Source organism: Pristiophorus japonicus, unplaced genomic scaffold (genome assembly GCF_044704955.1).
Source record: "Pristiophorus japonicus isolate sPriJap1 unplaced genomic scaffold, sPriJap1.hap1 HAP1_SCAFFOLD_691, whole genome shotgun sequence".
NCBI lineage: Eukaryota > Metazoa > Chordata > Chondrichthyes > Pristiophoridae > Pristiophorus > Pristiophorus japonicus.
Window position 1 is genome coordinate 51,028 of NW_027254604.1, and position 19,133 is coordinate 70,160.

A 19,133-nucleotide genomic window follows, 5' to 3' on the forward strand; every position below is an offset into this window, starting at 1 on the left:
TGGTTTTATGCTCCGGGGGGTGGGGGGGATATAGATATGTGAAGAGAAAAAGGTTAGTAAAGACAAACGTAGGTATCCTGCAGTCAGAATCAGGGGAAGTCATAACTGGGAACAAAGAAATGGCAGACCAATTGAACAAGTACTTTGGTTCGGTATTCACTAAGGAGGACATAAACAACCTTCCGGATATAAAAGGGGTCAGAAGGTCGAGTAAGAAGGAGGAACTGAGGGAATTCCTTATTAGTCGGGAAATTGTGTTGGGAAAATTGATGGGATTGAAGGCCGATAAATCCTCAGGGCCTGATGTACTGCATCCCAGAGTACTTAAGGAGGTGGAAATAGCGGATGCATTGACAGTCAATTTCCAACATTCCATAGACTCTGGATCAGTTCCTATGGAGTGGAGGGTAGCCAATGTAACCTCACTTTTTAAAAAAGGAGGGAGAGAGAAAACAGGGAATTATAGACCGGTTAGCCTGACCTCAGTAGTGGGTAAAATGATGGAATCAATTATTAAGGATGTCATAGCAGCGCATTTGGAAAGAGGTGACATATGTCCAAGTCAGCATGGATTTATGAAAGGGAAATCATGCTTGACAAATCTGGAATTTTTTGAGGATGTTTCCAGTAGAGTGGACAAGGGAGAACCAGTTGATGTGATGTATTTGGTCTTTCAGAAGGCTTTCGACAAGGTCCCACACAAGAGATTAATGTGCAAAGTTAAAGTACATGGGATTGGGGGTAGTGTGCTGATATGGATTGACAACTGGTTGGCAGACAGGAAGCAAAGAGTAGGAGTAAATGGGTACTTTTCAGAATGGCAGGCAGTGACTAGTGGGGTACCACAAGGTTCTGTGCTGGGGCCCCAGCTGTTTACATTGTACATTAATGATTTAGATGAGGGGATTAAATGTAGTCTCTCCAAATTTGCAGATGACACTGAGTTGGGTGGCAGTGTGAGCTGTGAGGAGGATGCTATGAGGTTGCAGAATGACTTGGATAGGTTAGGTGAGTGGGCAAATGTATGGCAGATAAAGTATAATGTGGATAAATGTGAGGTTATCCACTTTGGTGGTAAAAACAGAGACAGACTATTATCTGAATGGTGACAGATTAGTAAAAGGGGAGGTGCAATGAGACCTGGGTGTCATGGTACATCAGTCATTGAAGGTTGGCATGCAGATAAAGCAGGTGGTTAAGAAAGTAAATGGCATGTTGGCCTTCATAGCAAGGGGATTTGAGTACAGGGGCAGGGAGGTGTTGCTACAGTTGTACAGGGCCTTGGTGAGACCACACCTGGAGTATTGTGAACAGTTTTGGTCTCCTAATCTGAGGAAGGACATTCTTGCTATTGAGGGAGTGCAGCGAAGGTTCACCAGACTGATTCCCGGGATGGCGGGACTGACATATCAAGAAAGACTGTATCAACTGGGCTTGTATTACTGGAGTTCAGAAGAATGAGAGGGGATCTCATAGAAACGTTTAAAATTCTGACTGGTTTAGAGAGGTTAGATGCAGGAAGAATGTTTCCAATGTTGGGGAAGTCCAGGGGTCACAGTCTAAGGATAAGGGGTAAGCCATTTAGGACCGAGATGAGGAGAAACTTCTTCACCCAGAGAGTGGTGAACCTGTGGAATTCTCTACCACAGAAAGTAGTTGAGGCAAATTCACTAAATATATTCAAAAAGGAGTTAGATGTAGTCCTTACTACTGGGGGGATCAAGGGGTATGGCGAGCAAGCAGGAATGGGGTACTGAAGTTGCATGTTCAGCCATGAACTCATTGAATGGCGGTGCAGGCTCGAAGGGCCGAATGGCCTACTCCTGCACCTATTTTCTATGTTTCTATGGGGGGTGAGGGCCGGGGTAAGGGGGATGAAGGTGAGGGTTGGGGTAAGGGGGGATGGGGGGCGAGGGCTGGGGGATGGTGGTGAGGAATGGGGGATGAGGAGGAGGGGGAAATTGGAGGGTTAGGATGGGGGGACGAGGGTTGGAGTGAGGGCTGGGGTAAGGGGGGGTGGGTGTGAGGACTGGGGGGAATGGGAGGGTTAGGATGGGGGATGAGGGTTGGAGTGAGGGCTGGGGTAAGGGAGGGATGGTGGATGAGGGCTGGGGTAAGGGGGGGATGGTGGGTGAGGGCTGGGGTAAGGGGTGGATGGGAGGTGGGGGCTGGGGTCAGGGGTGGATGGGAGGTGGGGGCTGGGGTAAGGGGTGGATGAGTGGTGGATGGGAGGTGAGGGCTGGGGTAAGGGGGGGATGGGAGGTGAGGGCTTGGGTAAGGGGGGGATGGGAGGTGAGAGCTGGGGTAAGGGGGGGATGGGAGGTGAGGGCTGGGATGAGGGAGGCGTTGGGAGGTGAGGGCTGGGATGAGGGGAGGGGAGATTGAAGAGGAGAGGAGGGTTATGTGTTTGCTCCAGTCTGTACTATATATAAAACGTGTTTAATTTTGTTGTGGATCGTTACAGAGGGGAAACTCATTGAAATTGTGTTTGCAATGACAGGGTCTGCTGCCTAGTGAGTGAGCCACAGTCCTGGCTAGTGGGTACAGGATGTGCTGCAGAGGGGACAGATCGAATGTTTAATCTATTGGAAGGAAATGCACCTAATTACGTACCTGCCAAGTCTGTTATTTGGAATGGGCACGATATAACGTATAATTTTTAAATTAACAAAACGCAGCCGTGCCTTCAGCTGCCTGTACCCTGAGCTCTGGATTCTCTCCCTAAGCCTCTCTGCCTCTCTACCCCTCTCCTTTAAAGCGCTCCTTAAAACCTACCACTTTTCGCAGCTTTTGGTCACCTGTCTTAATATCTCCTCATGTGGCTCAGTGTTGACACCAATTCAATAAAGAAGTGGGGTGAAATGAAACTTTTTTTTAAACACAGCGAGTTGTTGTGATCTGGAACTACTTTTGAAGTGTACTTGTGGTTGTAATGTGGGAAACATGGCCGTCAATCTGCACACGGCAAGCTCCCACAAACAGCGACCAAATAATATGTATTTGTTGATGTTGGTTGAGAGATAAATATTGGCCAGGGCATTGTGGATAACTTCCCCTGCTTTTCAAAATAGTGCCATGAGATCTTTTACATCCACCTGAGGGGGTAGACGGGCGCTCGGTTTAAGAGTTTATCTGAAAGACGGCACCTCCGACAGTGCAGTGCTCCCTCAGCACTGCATTGGTGTGTCAGCCTAGATTTTGTGCTCAAGGTTCTGGAGCAGGACTTAAACCCATTACCTTCGGAGTCTTAAAAAAACAAATTGGTAATACGGAAACATAGACAGGAGTAGTTGGGGGCAAGTCTTGGTGCAATTACCTCTCTCCTGTCACACTCTATGAAGGCACAGTTTTAAGAGGATAACTTCTTTACCCAGAGAGTGTTGAGAATGTGGAATTCGCTGCCGCATGGAGTTGTTGAGGAGAATAGCATAGATGCAATTAAGGGGAAACTAGGTTCTTTATTATTCTTTATTGTCATCCTTTATTATCAGGGTCACCCCCCCCCCCTTTACCATTCGAGCCTGCTCCCCCGTTCAATAAGATCATGGTTAATCTTTGACCTTAACTCTACTTTCCCGCCCAATCCCCATATCCCTTGATTTCCCCCAGAGTCCAAAAATCTATCAATCTCAGCCTTAAATATACTCAGAGACTCGGCATCCATAGCCTTTTGGGTTAGAGAATTCCAAAGATTCAAATCCCTCTCAGCGAAGAAATTTCTCCTCATTTCGGTCTTAAATGACCGACCGCTTATCCTGAGACTATGTCCCCTGGTTCTAGACTCTCCAGACAGGGGAAACAACCTCTCAGCATCTACCCTGTCAATCTCCCTCAGAATCTTGTGTTTCAATGAGAACACCTCTCTTTCTTCTTAACTCCGGAGCGTATGGGCCCAATGTACATTGGGGAAGGGGGATGGGATGAGGAGGGGAAATGGTGAGGTGGAGGAGGGATGCAAATAATCCCCATAATATAATGGAGGGTAATCTTAGTCATGGGTTAAAGACAATCTGTGCATGGGATCTTCTGTTTTTGTGAGGAGGGCTGTCATCTATTGTAAGGTGTGTATGTGTGTGCTTAAATTAGACTTGTAGTGTGAAGAATCTGCTCGTAGCTGGAGTATGGGTAAGAAATGATGGAGTCAGCAACAACAGGAAATGATGCTGTATCAGGACTATCTCAGTCACACACTGTCGCTGACTTGTGTCTGACAGTTTCTAACAGAGGACATGTCATGCTGCAATAATGGTGTGTGTTAATCCCGTAGAAAGAAAGACTATATCGTGTTTTTCACAAGCTCAGGACATCCCAAAGTGCTTTACAGCCAATGAAGTACTTTTGAAGCGTAGTCAGTGTTGTAAAGTAGGAATGGCAGCAGCCAATTTGCGCACAGCAGGATCCCACAAACAGCAATGTGACAATGACCAGCTCATCTGTTTTAGTGATGTTGGTTGAAGGATAAATATTGACCCAGGATACTGGGGAGAACTCCCCTGCTCTCCTTCCCAGTAGGAAACTTGGTGTTGCCTGACTTTGCATTTTATTTAAATTTCAGGATATCTTGTGAGCTGGAGGAGGGCAGGAATCTTACTGTGAATCTAATGTTGTTGAAGTATAGAAAGCTCAGTACTTCTGTTCATAGTTCAGCTGATTCTGCATGACTTAACTCAGTATGTCCTGGCTCAGTGTGATTGGGACAGTCATGCCACATACTGTGTTGATGCAAAGCAGTTTGAGATTGATGGCGAGGGGAGATGTGCAGAGTTACGTTGAAGATCAATAGTTTCCATTGACCATGGGCCAGGAGAGAGTTTGACTCCACTTCAGCTTTGTATCAACTGCACCATTATGAAGTGAGGTTAAAACAGTTGGTCCAGCTAAGAATTTATTTTAAAATTCACATTTTAATCCTTCTAATTTTAACAGAGCCCCGACTCTGCTGTCAGCACCTAGAATCGTAGAAAAACACAGCACACGAGGAGGCCATTCGGTCCATCGTGCATGTGCTGGCTCTTTGAAAGAGCTGTCCCATTAGTCTCACTCCCCTGCTCTTACTCCAGAGCCCTGTGAATGTCTCCTAGTCAACAATTTATCCAATTCTCTATTGAATCTGCTTCCACCACCCTTTCAGGCAGGGCACTCCAGATCACCATAACTCGCTGTGCAAAAATGTATCCCCTCATTTACACCCTGAACTCACTGCCTCAGAGAGCTGTGGAAGCTGGGATATTGAATACATTTAAGACAGAAATAGACAGTTCCTTAAACGATAAGGGAATAAGGGGTTATGGGGAACGGGCAGGGAGGTGGACCCGAGTCCATGATCAGATCAGCCATGATCATATTGAATGGTGGAGCAGGCTCAAGGGGCCGTATGGCCTACTCCTGCTCCTATTTCTTATGTTATACCAGACAAGAGTACACGTAAATATTATTCATATGGACTTCAAATAAGAAGATAAATGAAATGAAAGCATGTAATCACGACTATTGTAAAACCAATCGACCAATCTATTCAATTCATTAGTAAGAAAAACTGATGTAAATAATTAACCTGTTAACCTGTGGATTCTTTCATGGCATAAAACTGGAAAATTAATGCACAAGGTTATTCACAACTGACTTTACACAGGATGTACGGCACAGAAACAGGCCTTTCGGCACAACTAGTCCGTGCTAGCGTTTATGCTCCACTCGCACCTCCTCCTGTCTTTCCTCATCTAAATCTAACAACATAATCCTCTGCTCCCTTCTCCCTCTTATGCTTGTCCTGATATTAATATCGCATTTCTTGTATCGTCCTTGTAAATCTTCTCTGCGTCCTCTCCAGTGCCTCTATATCCTTTTTATAATCTGGTGACCAGAACTGCACGCAGTACTCTGCAAATATGGTCTAACCAAGGTTTGATACAGGTTCAGCATAACGGCCCTACTTTTCAATTCTATCCCTCTAGAAATAAAGCCTAGTGCTTGGTTTGCTTTTTTATGGCCTTGCTAACCTGTGGCACAACTTTTAGTGATTGGTGTATCTGTACTCCAAGATCCCTTTGTTCCTCTACCCCACCCAGACTTGCACCTTCCAAGTAATAAGTGACCTTCCTATTCTTCCTACCAAAATGTACTGCCTCGCATTTATGTGTTGAACTTCATTTGCCAATTATTTGCCCATTCTGCAAGTTAATTAATGTCCTCCTGTAATTTGTCGCATTTCTCAGTATTCACTCTTCCCCCCCCCCCCCCCCCCGCAAATTTGGTACCATCCGCAAATTTAGAAATTGTGTTTTTGATTTCAAAGTCTAAATAGTTAATATGAACAGCAGTGGTCCCAGCCCTGATCCTTGTGGAAGACCATTACCCACCATCTGCCACTGTGAATAGCTACCCTTTACTGCCACTCTCTGCATTCTGTCTTGCAGCCAGCTTGCATCCCATTTTGCCACTTGTCACGTGACACTCTATTGTCTGACCTTATTCATTAGTCTATTATGGGGTACCTTATCGAAGGCCTTTCAAAAATCTAGATAAATTAAACCTACTCCATTACCATTGTCTACTCTCTCTGTTACTACTTTAAAACATTCAATAAGTTTAGTCAAGCAGAGTTTTCCCTTTTTTGAAATCCATGCTGACTATTCATTATTATACTTTTTATTTCTAGACGTTCTATTTTCTCCTTTAGTAGGGATTCCATTATTTTTTCCAACCACCGATGTTAAGCTGACTAGTCTGTAATTATCTAGACATGTTCTATTCTCCTCCTTAAATATAGATACTCCGTTAGCTGTTTGCCAGTCCTCTGGCAATACACCTTTTTCTGAAGAATTATTAAATATGTGCAGTAATGTCTCTGATATCTCTTCCTTAGATTCTTTTAAAATACGTGGATGCCAGGGGTTTTATCCTGAGTTTGATTAGTTTATTTAATGTATCCCCTTTCTTTATTTTAAATGCATTTCTCATTACTCATGTCATGTCCACTTGTTCTATCTAAATACCGAAGCAAAATAATGATTTAATATTTCTGCCATCTCGCTATCGTTACTTGTGGCCTTGCCTGTCTATCCTTTAGTGGCCCTATTCTCACCCAACCTTCCTTTTCTATTACCTTCCTGTAAAATATTTAATTTTGTTTTATGTTCCTTGATAATTTCACTTCATATTTCCTCTTTGCCTTCCTAATTTTTTTTTTTACTTCTCTCCTGATCTCCTTTGTATTCTCCCTTATCATGCCCTACCCTGTTGTTTATCTACTTAATGTATGCTTCTTTCCTTACCCTCAATTGGTCAAATCACTTTCAATCACCTGATGCCCCAAATCATTTCCACCATCTACAAGGTACAAGTCAGGAATGTGATGGAATACTCTCCACGTACCTGGATGAGTGCAGCTGCAGCACCACTCAAGATGCTCGACACCATTCAGGATAAAGCAGCCGCTTGATTGGCACCCCACCCACCACCTTCATCATTCACTCCCTTCACCACTTTCGCACTGGGAGGGAGGAACTATCACTAAAGTAGTAGTACTCGGTAAAATAATGGGACTAAAGGCGGACAAGTCTCTTGGACCTGATGGCTTGCATTGTAGGGTCCTAAAAGAAGTGGCTGCAGAGATAGTAGCGGCATTGGTTGTAATCTACCAAAATTCCCTGGATTCTGGGGAGGTCCCAACGGATTGGAAAACCACAAATGTAACGCCCTATTTAAAAAAGGAGGCAGACAAAAAGCAGGAAATATAGACCATTTAGCCTAACATCTGTCGTTCGGAAAATGTTGGGAGTCCATTATTAAGCAAGCAGTAGCAGGACATTTGTAAAAGCATAATTCAATCAAGCAGAGTCAGCATGGGTTTATGAAGGGGAAATCATGTTTGACAAATTTGCTGGTGTTCTTTGAGGATGTAACGAGCAGGGTGGATAAGGGGGAACCAGTGTATTTGGATTTCCAGAAGGCATTTGATAACGTGCCATGTAAAAGGTTACTGCACAAGATAGAAGTTCCCGGGGTTATCATGGATTGAGGATTGGCTAACGAACAGAAAACAGAGAGTCGAAATAAATGGATTATTTTCCGGTTGGCAAATGGTAACTCGTGGGGTGCTGCAGGGATCGGTGCTGGGGCCTCAACTATTTACAATCTATATTAATGACTTGGATGAAGGGACCGAATGTAATGTAGCCAATTTGCTGATGATACAAAAAGGATGGGAGAGCAAATTGTGAGGAGAGGAGACACATGAAATCTGCAAAGAGATATAGACAGGCTGAGTGAGTGGGCAAACATTTGGCAGGTGGAATACAATGTGATACAATGTGAGGTTGTCCACTTTGGCAGAAAAAATAGAAAAGGTCATTGCAATTTTTCTCCATTTAAATTATAGAGTGCTGCAGTACAGAGGGACCTGGGGTCCTTGTGCATGAAACGCAAAGTTAGTATGCAGGTACAGCAAGTGATCAGGCAGGCAAATGGAATGTTGGTCTTTATTGCAAGGGGGATAGAGTATAAAAGCAGAGAAGTCCTGCTACAACTGTACAGGGTATTGGTGAGGCCACACCTGGAGTACTGCGTACAGTTTTGGGCTTCGTATTTAAGGATTATACTTACATTGGAGGCTGTTCAGTGAAGGCTCACTAGGTTGATTCTGGAGATGAGAGGGTTGACTTATGAAGGTAGGTTGAGTAGGTTGGGCCTATACCCATTGGAGTTTAGAAGAATGAGAGGTGATCTTATCGAAACATATGATATGAAGGGGGCTCGACAAGGTGGATGCAGAGAGGATATTTCCATTCATAGGGGAAACTAAAATTGGGGGACATAGTCTTCGAATAAGGGGCCACCCATTTAAAACTGAGATTAGAAGGAATTTCTTCTGAGGGTTGTAAATCTGTGGAATTCTCCATCCCAGAGAGCTGTGGAGACGAGGTCATTGAATATATTTAAGGTGGAGATAGACAGATTTTTGAGTGATAAGGGAGTAAAAGATTATGGGGAGTGGGCAGGAAAGTGGAGCTGAGTCCATGATCAGATCAGCCATGATCTTATTGAATGGCGGAGCAAGCTCGAGGGGCCAGGTGGCCGACTCCTGCTCCTATTTCTTATGTTATGTTCTTAATTAGAGACCCTGTCCCTTTTATTGATGAATTTAAAATGTCTATATTAAAATGTGAGCCAGTGGGTTGTGAGCCCCAGAGCCTTGTGTCCACTAAGGGCAATAAAGGCCCCCAGCCTTCCCTGGCCCCAGGCGCTGAACAAGGGACTGCACAAAGTCGTGCGCTGCGGCTCAAGTCCCGCCCCTCGGGCTGCCCGATTGTTGGTTGGAGGACCCGCTGGCTCGCTGCTCCAGGCCGCTCCACTCGCTCCCCATTGGTCGGAAGCTCCCGTCAATCAGGCCGTTGTCCCATGACACGTGTCCTTCGAGCGCGCTCCGTCAAACTGGTGGAAACTGGTCTCGGGACCCGGATGTACGGACTATCGGGTTTGGATTTCCCTTTATTCTCCCTATCTCCCCCATCAAGAAGGAAAAAATGTTGGAGATGATGTAATGGGTTTGGATTTTAGCATGGGGAGTAGGCATAATGTGTGTGATAGGGATTTACAGCTGTGGGGACACCAGAGAGGAATGTGTGTACCATAGAAACTAGAATTGACTGTTCTGAATTTCTATCCTGTCCTCAGTGATGATTTTTGTAAACTCCTTTTACAGGGGATTAGAAAGGGAAGATTTGTAGATGGGAAACTCACACCAAACATCACCAAGATCTGACAGTCACTCAATCCACCGCAACATGAATATCATCGGCCTTTGAATGTGGAAAGAGAAATGTTTGTCTCTTGTCTGTGGGAAAAGCGTGAGCCGATCAAAAGTGGCAGTAAGGAATGCAAAATTCCGAAGGGGCTTTACCCGCTGCCCGAAACACCAACAACAACCTCAAAAAAACACTATCGGATTTGTCAAGTACAATTTCCCCTTCATAAATCCGTGTTGATTCTGCCCAATCCTTTTATTACTTCCGAAGTGCCCTGTTACCACGTGTTTAATAATAGATTCCAGCATTTTCTCTACTACTGATTTCATGGCTACTGCTACTGCACGGCTTAGATACAGAGTAAATCTCACTCCATCCTATCCCAAACAACACCAGGGTTGATAGAGTAAATCACAGTCTACAATATCCCAAATACTCCCAGGGCACGTACAGCATGGGTTAGATACAGAGTAAAGCTCCGTCTACACAGTCCCATCAAACACTCCCCAGGCAGGTACAGTACAGGTTAGACACAGAGTATATCTTCCTCTACTCTGCCTCAAGTACTCCCAGGACATGTACAACACGGGTCAGATACAGAGAAATCTCCACCCATGACTAGACCACACCCACTGACTGCTTAACCAGAAGGCAATGCAGGTCAGCGAGCACAGGGGTGATGGGTGAGCTTGACTTGTTGCGAGTTAGGGCATGGGCAGCCGAGTTTTGGATCAACTCTAGTTTATGTCGGGTAGAATGTGGGAGGAGTGCGTTAGAATCGTCATGTCCAGAGGTGACAAAGGCGTGGATGACCTGAGGCAAGAGTGTAGACGGGCGATGTTTCAGAGGTGGATTAAGCAATCTTAGTTATGCTGCGCATAGGATATGTGGTCAAAAACTAATTTCGGGGTCAAGTATGACACCAAGGTTGCGAATAGTCTGGTTGAGCATCAGACAGAAGATGGAGTCGGTGGCTCAGGAACGGAGTTTGTGACAATGACAATTACAAATATTAAAATATTTCACAGGCTATCACGTGCAAAATGTGTGGACGAGTTTTTAAAATGAAATTGGTTCCAAAAATAGGTTAACTGATACAGAAAGTAACGGATTTCAAATATTATGCAAGACAGTCCAATAAAGGGTTGGTTCAAAGGATTTCCGCTGAGTTTACAGTGAGGCACTGCAGTTAAGTCCACTACAACCACAAGTCATGTACTCAAACGGAACAAGTTTGAGGTTTGATATGATAGAAGGCGAACTAGGTGAGAAGTGATATAAGTTAGAGTAAGAAAAAGCACTAAAATTGAACAGTCGGTAACAGAAAATCAACTACTCTCCTCTGATCACGGAGAAATATGGAAACATAGAAAATAGATGCAGGAGTAGTCCATTCGGTCCTTTGAGCCTGCACCACCATTCAATAAGATCATGGGTGATCCTTCACCTCAGTACCCCTTTCCTGCTTTCTCTCCATACCCCTTGATCCCTTTAGCCGCAAGGGCCATATCTAACTCCTTCTTGACTATATCCAATGAACTAGCATCAACAACTCTCTGCGGCAAATAATTCCACAGGTTAACAACTCTCTGAATGAAGAAGTTTCTCCTCAGCTCAGTCCTAAATGGCTTACCCCTTATCCTTAGATTATGTCCCCTGGGATCCCAGCAATGAGCCTTGCAGCACCCCACTAGTCACTGCCTGCCATTCTGGAAATGACCCATTAATCCCGACTCTCTGCTTCCTGTCTGCCAACTAGTTCTCTATCCACGTCAGTACATTACCCCCAATACCATGTGATTTAATTTTGCACACAAATGTCTTGTGTGGGACCTTGTCAAAAGCCTTTTGAAAGTCCAAATACACCACATCCACTGGTTCTCCCTTGTCCACTCTACGAGTTACATCCTCAAAAAATTCTAGAAGATTTCTCAAGCATGATTTCCCTTTCATAAATCCATGCTGACTTGGACCAATCCTGTCCCTGCTTTCCAAATGCGCTGCTATTATTTCTTTAATAATTGATTACAACATTTTCCCCACTACTGATGTCAGGCTAACCGGTCTATAATTCCCTGTTTCTCTCTCCATTCTTTTTTTTTTAACGTGGTGTTACATTAGCTACCCTCCAGTCCATAGGAACTGATCCAGTGTCGATAGACTGTTGGAAAATGATCACCAATGCATCCACTATTTCTAGTGCACTTCCTTAATTACTCTGGTATGCAGACTATCAGGCCCCAGGGATTTATCGGCCTTCAAACCTATCAATTTCCCTAACATAATTGCCCACCTAATAAAGATTTCCTTCAGTTCTTCCTTCTCACTAGATCCTCTGTCAGCTGGTATTTCCGGAAGGTTATTTGTGTTTTCCTTCGTGAAGACAGAACCAAAGTATTTGTTCAATTGGTCTGCCATTTCTTTGTTCCCCATTATAAATTCACCTGAAGCTGACTGCTAGGGAACCTACGTTTGTCTTCACTAATCTTTCTCCTCACATATCTATAGAAGCTTTTGCAGTCAGTGTTTATGTTCCCAGCAAGTTTCCACTTCTACTCTATTTTCCCCCTCCTAATTTAACACTTTGTCCTCCTCTGCTGGATTCTAAAGTTCTCCCAGTCCTCAGGTTTGTTTCTTTTTCTGGCCAATTTATATGCCTCTTTCTTGGATTTAACACTATCCTTAATTTCCCTTGTTAGCCACGGTTGAGCCACCTTCTCCGTTTTATTTTTACACCAGACAGGGATGTACAATTGTTGAAGTTCATCCATATGATCTTTAAATGTTTGCCATTGCCTATCCACCGTCAACCCTTTAAGTATCATTAGCCAGTCTATTCTAGCCAATTTACGTCTCATACCATCGAAGTTACCTTTTCTTAAGTTCAGGACCCTCGTCTCTGAATTAACTGTGTCACTCTCCATCTTGATAAGGAATTCTACCATATTATGGTCACCCTTCCCCAAGGGCCCTCGCACAACAGGATTGCTAATTAATCCTTTCTCATTACACATCACCCAGTCGAGGAAGTCCAGCCCTTTAGTTGGTTCCTCAATATATTGGTCGAGAAAACCATCTGTAATACACTCCAGGAAATCCTCCTCCACCGTATTGCTACCAGTTTGGTTAGTCCAATCTATATGTAGATTAAAGTCGCCCATGATAACTGCTGTACCTTTATTGCATGCATCCCTAATTTCTTGTTTGATGCTGTCCCCGACCTCACTCCTACTGTTTGGTGGTCTGTTCACAACTCCCACTAGCATGTTCTGCCCTTTGGTATTCCGCAGCTTCACCCATACAGATTCGACATCATCCAAACTAATGTCCTTCCTTACTATTGCGTTAATTTCCTCTTCAACCAGCAACGCTACCCCACCTCCATTTCCTTTCTGTCTATCCTTCCTGAATGCTGAATATCCCTGGATGTTGAGTTCCCAGCTTTGGTCACCCTGGAGCCATGACTCCGTGATGCCAATTATATCATATTCGTTAATTGCTGCCTTCGCAGTTAATTAGTCCACTTTATTACGAATACTCCTTGCATTGAGGCGCAGAGCCTTCAGGCTTGTCTTTTTAACACACTTTGCCCCTTTAGAATTGTGCTGCAATGTGGCCTTTTTTGATTTTTGCCTTGGGTTTCTCTGCCCTCCACTTTTACTTTTCTTCTTTCTCTCTTTTGCTTCAAATATTCGACACACTGTTTGAAACAACGCTGATTTATTTCATATTTATACACAATATTAATCCCTAGCTCATATATAGGGGTTATTAAGATCATCAAAAACAAGCAATAACTGCCAGAATGAACATGGTTCAGTGTCCAATGCAATCACAGTAAATCCTGCTCCAGTCAAAAATTCAGACTGGTAATGGCGGCGCTTTTGGCCAGCATGCCCCGCGGGGAGAATGTGCCGCACCGAGACACAGGAAGTCAGTGCGCAGGCGCGGATCGAGGCTGGGTTTGGAGCATGCGCTATTCGTGTAATGGCGGAAGAGACACGTTTCGCATTGGCTGCTCAGAATTGTCATTTTCAGCGGGTTGGAGGGGAGCAATGGATCAGCGGGGAGCTGACGAGGCTTCATAAACAACCGGTGCCCGCCGCCATCCCGGAATAATAACCGCAATATCGGCGGTTGCATCTTCGGGGCTTTCTCCCGCTCGCAAACCCAGGCTAACGGCGGCCATCTTGGTGCAGGAAAGTAGGTTCAGCAATGTACTGTTCAAGGAAACTATCCCGGATACACTCTATGAACACCTCCTCAAGACTACCCTGACCAATTTGCCTTGTCCAATCAACATGAAGTTTAAAATCACCCATAATTATTGCCGTTCCTTTATTGCAAGCCTCCATTATTTCTTGATTTATACTCCGTCCAACAGTGTAGCTACTGTTAGGGGGCCTATAGACTACACCCACCAGTGACTTTTTCCCTTTATTATTCCTTATCTCCACCCAAACTGATTCAATATCTTGATCCTCTGAGCAAATATCATTTCTCACTAACGCACTGATCCCATCCTTTATTAACAGAGCTACCCCACCTCCTTTTCCTTTCTGTCTGTTCTTCCGAATTGTCAAATACCCCTGAATATTCAGTTCCCAATCCTGGTCACCTTGCAACCACATCTCTGTAACGGCTATCAGATCATACCCATTTGTATCTATTTGTGCCGTCAACTCATCTATTTTGTTATGAATGTTATGTGCATTTAGACAGAGAGCTTTTAAATTTGTTTTTTTACCCTTTTTTCTTGCTTTTTTCCTCTGTCCTTCAAACTCACTTTCTACATTTTTGCTTTCTAATTCCAGCTTTACTTCCCTCCCTAATGAATCTATTTTCAGGTGCCCATCCCCCTACCAAGCTGGTTTCATCCCTCCCCAACAGCACTAGCAAATGCCCCCACGAGGATGTTAGTCCTGGCTCTGTTGAGATGCAACTCGTCCGGTTTGGACATGTCCCACCTCCCCTAGAAGCGGTCCCAATGCGTCAGGAATCTAAAGCCCTCCCTCCTGCACCATCTCTCCAGTCACGCAGTCATCTGCTCTATCTTCCTATTTCTGTACTCACTAGCTCATGTCACCGGGAATAATTTTAAATATTACACTAGACCCTGTCACTGTTTATAATTACACAAGACCTTGTCTCGGTTTATATTACATTTGACCCTGTCTCTGTTTATATTACACTAGACCCTGTTTTGTTTATATTCCACTAGACTCTGTCCCTGTTTATATTACACTAGACCCTGTCCCTGTTTATATTACACTGGATCCTGCCTCTGTTTATATTACATTAGACCCTGTCCCTGTTTATATTACACCAGACCCTGTCCCTGTTTATATTACATTAGACAGTATCTCTGTTTATAAATAGAAGTATAGAGTACGAAAGTGTGGATATTATGATGAACTTGTACAAAGCACTGGTTCGGCCTCAACTGGAGTATTGTGCCCAATTGTGGGCAACACACTTTAGGAATAATGTGAAGGCCTTAGAGAGGATGCAGAAAAGATTTACGAGAATGATTCCAGGGATGAGGGACTTCAGTTACCTGGACAGACTGAAGAAGCTGGGGTTGCAAGGGGGTTAGAGTATAAAAGCAGAGAAGTCCTGCTACAACTGTACAGGGTATTGATGAGGCCACACCTGGAGTACTGCATTCAGTTTTGGTCTCAGTGTTTAAGGAAGGATATACTTTCATTGGAGGCAGTTCAGAGAAGGTTCACTAGGTTGATTCCTGAGTTGAGGTGGTTGACCTATGAAGAAAGGTTGAGTAGTTTGGGCCTATACACATTGGAGTTCAGAAGAATGAGAAGTGATCTTATTGAAACATAAAAGATACTGAGGGGGCTTGACAAGGTAGATGCAGAGAGGATGTTTCCACTCATAGGGGAATCTTGAACCAGGGGGCATAGTTTCAGAATAAGGGGTTGCCCATTTAAAACTTAGATGAGGGGGAATTTCTTCTCTTGAGTGTTGTAAATCTGTGGAATTCTCTGCCCCGGAGAGCTGTGGAGGCTGGGTCATTGAATATATTTAAGGTGGAGATAGACAGATTTTTGAGCGATATGGGAGTAAAGGTTTATGTGGAGTGGGCAGGGAAGTGGAACTGAGTCCATGATCGGATCAGCCATGATCTTATTGAATGGTTGAGGACCAGAGGACACAGATTTAAGGTGATGGGCAAAAGAACCAAAGGCGACACAAGAAAAAACCTTTTTGCATAGCGAGTGGTTAATATCTGGAATGCACGGCCTGAAAGGGTGGTGGAGGCAGACTCAATCACGGCTTTCAAAAGGGAGTTGGATAAGTGCCTGAAAGAAAAACAGTTGCAGGGCTGTGGGGTAAGAGCGGGGGAGTGGAACTGGCTGAGGTGCTCTTGCAGAGAGCTGGCACGAGCTCGATGGGCCAAATGGTCTACTTCCATGCTGTAACCATTATCTGATTCTATGGTTCTAACTCTATTAGAATAAGCCTCTTCCCTTCTCCCTCATTTGCTGATCTTAAGTGCATCGATACTGGAAACACAGAGCGACCAATCCAGAGCCGCTCTGTATCAGAGTGGGCGCTGGATGCAGAAGTCGCTCCCTGGCCTCCTGTGTGGGTCTGTTTGTTGCATCAGTTTGAGCTGGAGTGGAGAGGGAGGGGTGAGGGCGGGGGAGGGGGGTTAGAAGCTGCTGGGTTTAATCCCCAGTACCTCTGAGCCCAGTCGGGTACACAACAATTTCCGATGAGAGACTGTCAACGGCGTTGGATTCTAGGGGAGATTAGGTTGCGAAACAGACACTAGGTTCCGCACAATGTGGAAGAGTATTGGTTTAGGAACAAGTACATCTGTAGAGGCTTTCAATGTACAGATTTGTTTTAATCTATTCTTGGGATGTGGGTGTCGCTAGTAAGGCCAGAATATATTTCCAATTTCCATTTGCCCCTTGACAAGGTGATGGTGCGCCTTCTTCTCGAACCGCTGCAGTCCGTGTGGTGACGGTCCTCCCACAATGCTGTTAGGTGAGGAGTTCCAGGATTTTCACCCAGTGACAATGTAGGAACGGTGATATATGCCCAAGTCAGGATGGTGGGAGACTTGGAGGGGAACTTGGAGGTGATGGATTTCCCAAGCACCTGGTGCCTTGGTCTATCTAAGTGGGAGAGATTGTGGGTTTGGGAGGTTCTGTCAAAGTTCTGGTCGAGTTGCAGATGTATAAAGTCCCTCCCCTTCACCTCACCCACCTCTCCCTCTACCCATCGAGGCCAGAGTCTTGTGTAGGCCCAGACCAGGTGGTGGGTTCCCGTCCCTGAAGTACATCAGTGACCAGTTGGGTTTTTATGACAATCCGACAGCTGTCATGGTCACTTTTTTTCTGCTGATGGCCGCACAAATAGCCAGGTTCATTCAGCTCAATTTCACAACCTACCTTAGTGTTTTTGTGGGTTTTCTCTCACCCAACCTTTTTCCTGTTTGAAATTCATTTTACAGGGTATTAAACGGGGAGGATTTGTCGACCGGAGGCTCAAACCAAACATCACATTAAGATCTGACGGCCACTCGAATCGTCGGGACCTGAATATCATCGGCCTTTGACCATGGAAGCAAAAAGCACTGTTCACAGCGGGGAGAAAGGATGCACATGCTCTGTGTGTGAACAAGGCTTCAGTCGATCATCCAACCTGGAGAGACACAAGTGCAGTCACACTGGGGAGAAACTGTGTAAATGTGCGGATTGTGGGAAACGTTTCAAATGCCCGTCCCAGCTGGAAACACATCGGCGGGGTCACACTGGGGAGAGGCCGTTCAGCTGCTCCGACTGCAGGAACGGATTCACTACATCATCCGACCTGCTGAGACACCAGCGAGTTCACACTGGGGAGAGGCCGTTCACCTGCTCCGACTGCGGGAAGGGATTCACTCGGTCATCCAGCCTGCTGGAACACCAGCGCGTTCACACTGGGGAGAGGCCGTTCAGCTGCTCCGACTGCGAGAAGGGATTCAATACATCATCCAACCTGCTGAGACACCAGCGAGTTCACACTGGGGAGAGGCCATTCACCTGCTCTGAATGTGGGAAGAGATTCACTCAGTCATCCAACCTGCTGATACACCAGCGAGTTCACACTGGGGAGAGGCCGTTCACCTGCTCCGACTGCGAGAAGGGATTCACTACATCATCCGACCTGCTGAGACACCAGCGAGTTCACACTGGGGAGAGGCCGTTCACCTGCTCTGAATGTGGGAAGAGATTCACTCAGTCATCCAACCTGCTGATACACCAGCGAGTTCACACTGGAGAGAGGCCGTTCACCTGTTCCGACTGCGGGAAGGGATTCACTCGGTCATCCAGCCTGCTGGAACACCAGCGAGTTCACACTGGGGAGAGGCCGTTCACCTGCTCTGAGTGTGGGAAGGGATTCACTGCATCATCCCACCTGCTGACACACCAGCGAGTTCACACTGGAGAGAGGCCGTTCACCTGCTCTGAGTGTGGGAAGAGATTCACTGCATCATCCCACCTGCTGACACACCAGCGAGTTCACACTGGGGAGAGGCCATTCACCTGCTCTGAGTGTGGGAAGGGATTCACTACATCATCCCACCTGCTGACACACCAGCGAGTTCACACTGGGGCGAGGCCGTTCACCTGCTCTGAGTGTGGGAAGGGATTCACTACATCATCCCACCTGCTGACACACCAGCGAGTTCACACTGGGGCGAGGCCGTTCACCTGCCCTGAGTGTGGGAAGGGATTCACTGAGTCATCCAACCTGCTGATACACCAGCGAGGTCACACTGGGGAGAGGCCGTTCACCTGCTCTGAGTGTGGGAAGGGATTCACTCAGTCATCCAACCTGCTGAAACACCAGCGAGTTCACACTGGGGAGAGGCTGTGCACCTGCTCCGATTGTGGGAAGGAATTCACTGAGACATCCAGCCTACTCTCACACCAGCGAGTTCACACTGTGGAGAGGCCGTTCACCTGCTCAGAGTGTGGGGAGGGATTCACTCGATTATCCCATCTGCTGACACACAAGCGAGCTCACAAGTGACTGCAGGGGTGGGATTCTGCTGTTATTGCTGCTGTTAATCACATCCCGGCTGAATCGTGTTTATTCTGAAAGTTGGGGTTTGTTTCCGCTGAAATTAATAACTCCTGTAACTGGATTGGAATTTGATATTTAGGATATATATAAATAAATTAGAGTTGCTTTCAACACATTTCTGTAGATTTTTGACTTTCCCGCCCGAGTATTTAGCATCACCTGGCTGGAGCTCAGAGAGGACAATCTGGGGGAGGATTGTATGGGGAGAGAACTTCAGCCTGGACACAGTCCTTCAGGGCCACACTGAGAGGGGCAAACAGCACTTTGGTCTTTTTCATCTCTCTT

At 45.5% G+C, this 19,133-nt stretch overlaps 1 protein-coding gene across 1 annotated transcript; it reads left to right on the top strand.

The window, feature by feature from the left end:
* Window positions 1–17,336: 17,336 nt before the first annotated feature.
* Window positions 17,337–18,865, top strand: LOC139256193 (zinc finger protein 229-like). The gene has a single exon (XM_070874144.1). It carries the CDS (start codon window positions 17,337–17,339, stop codon window positions 18,792–18,794), a length of 1,458 nt encoding a protein of 485 aa, XP_070730245.1. The 3' UTR covers window positions 18,795–18,865.
* The last annotated feature ends 268 nt before the right edge of the window (window positions 18,866–19,133 follow it).

Bases quoted from the DNA above. Each gene is read 5' to 3' on its own strand.
- LOC139256193 (XM_070874144.1), top strand. From the start codon at position 17,337: ATGGAAGCAAAAAGCACTGTTCACAGCGGGGAGAAAGGATGCACATGC.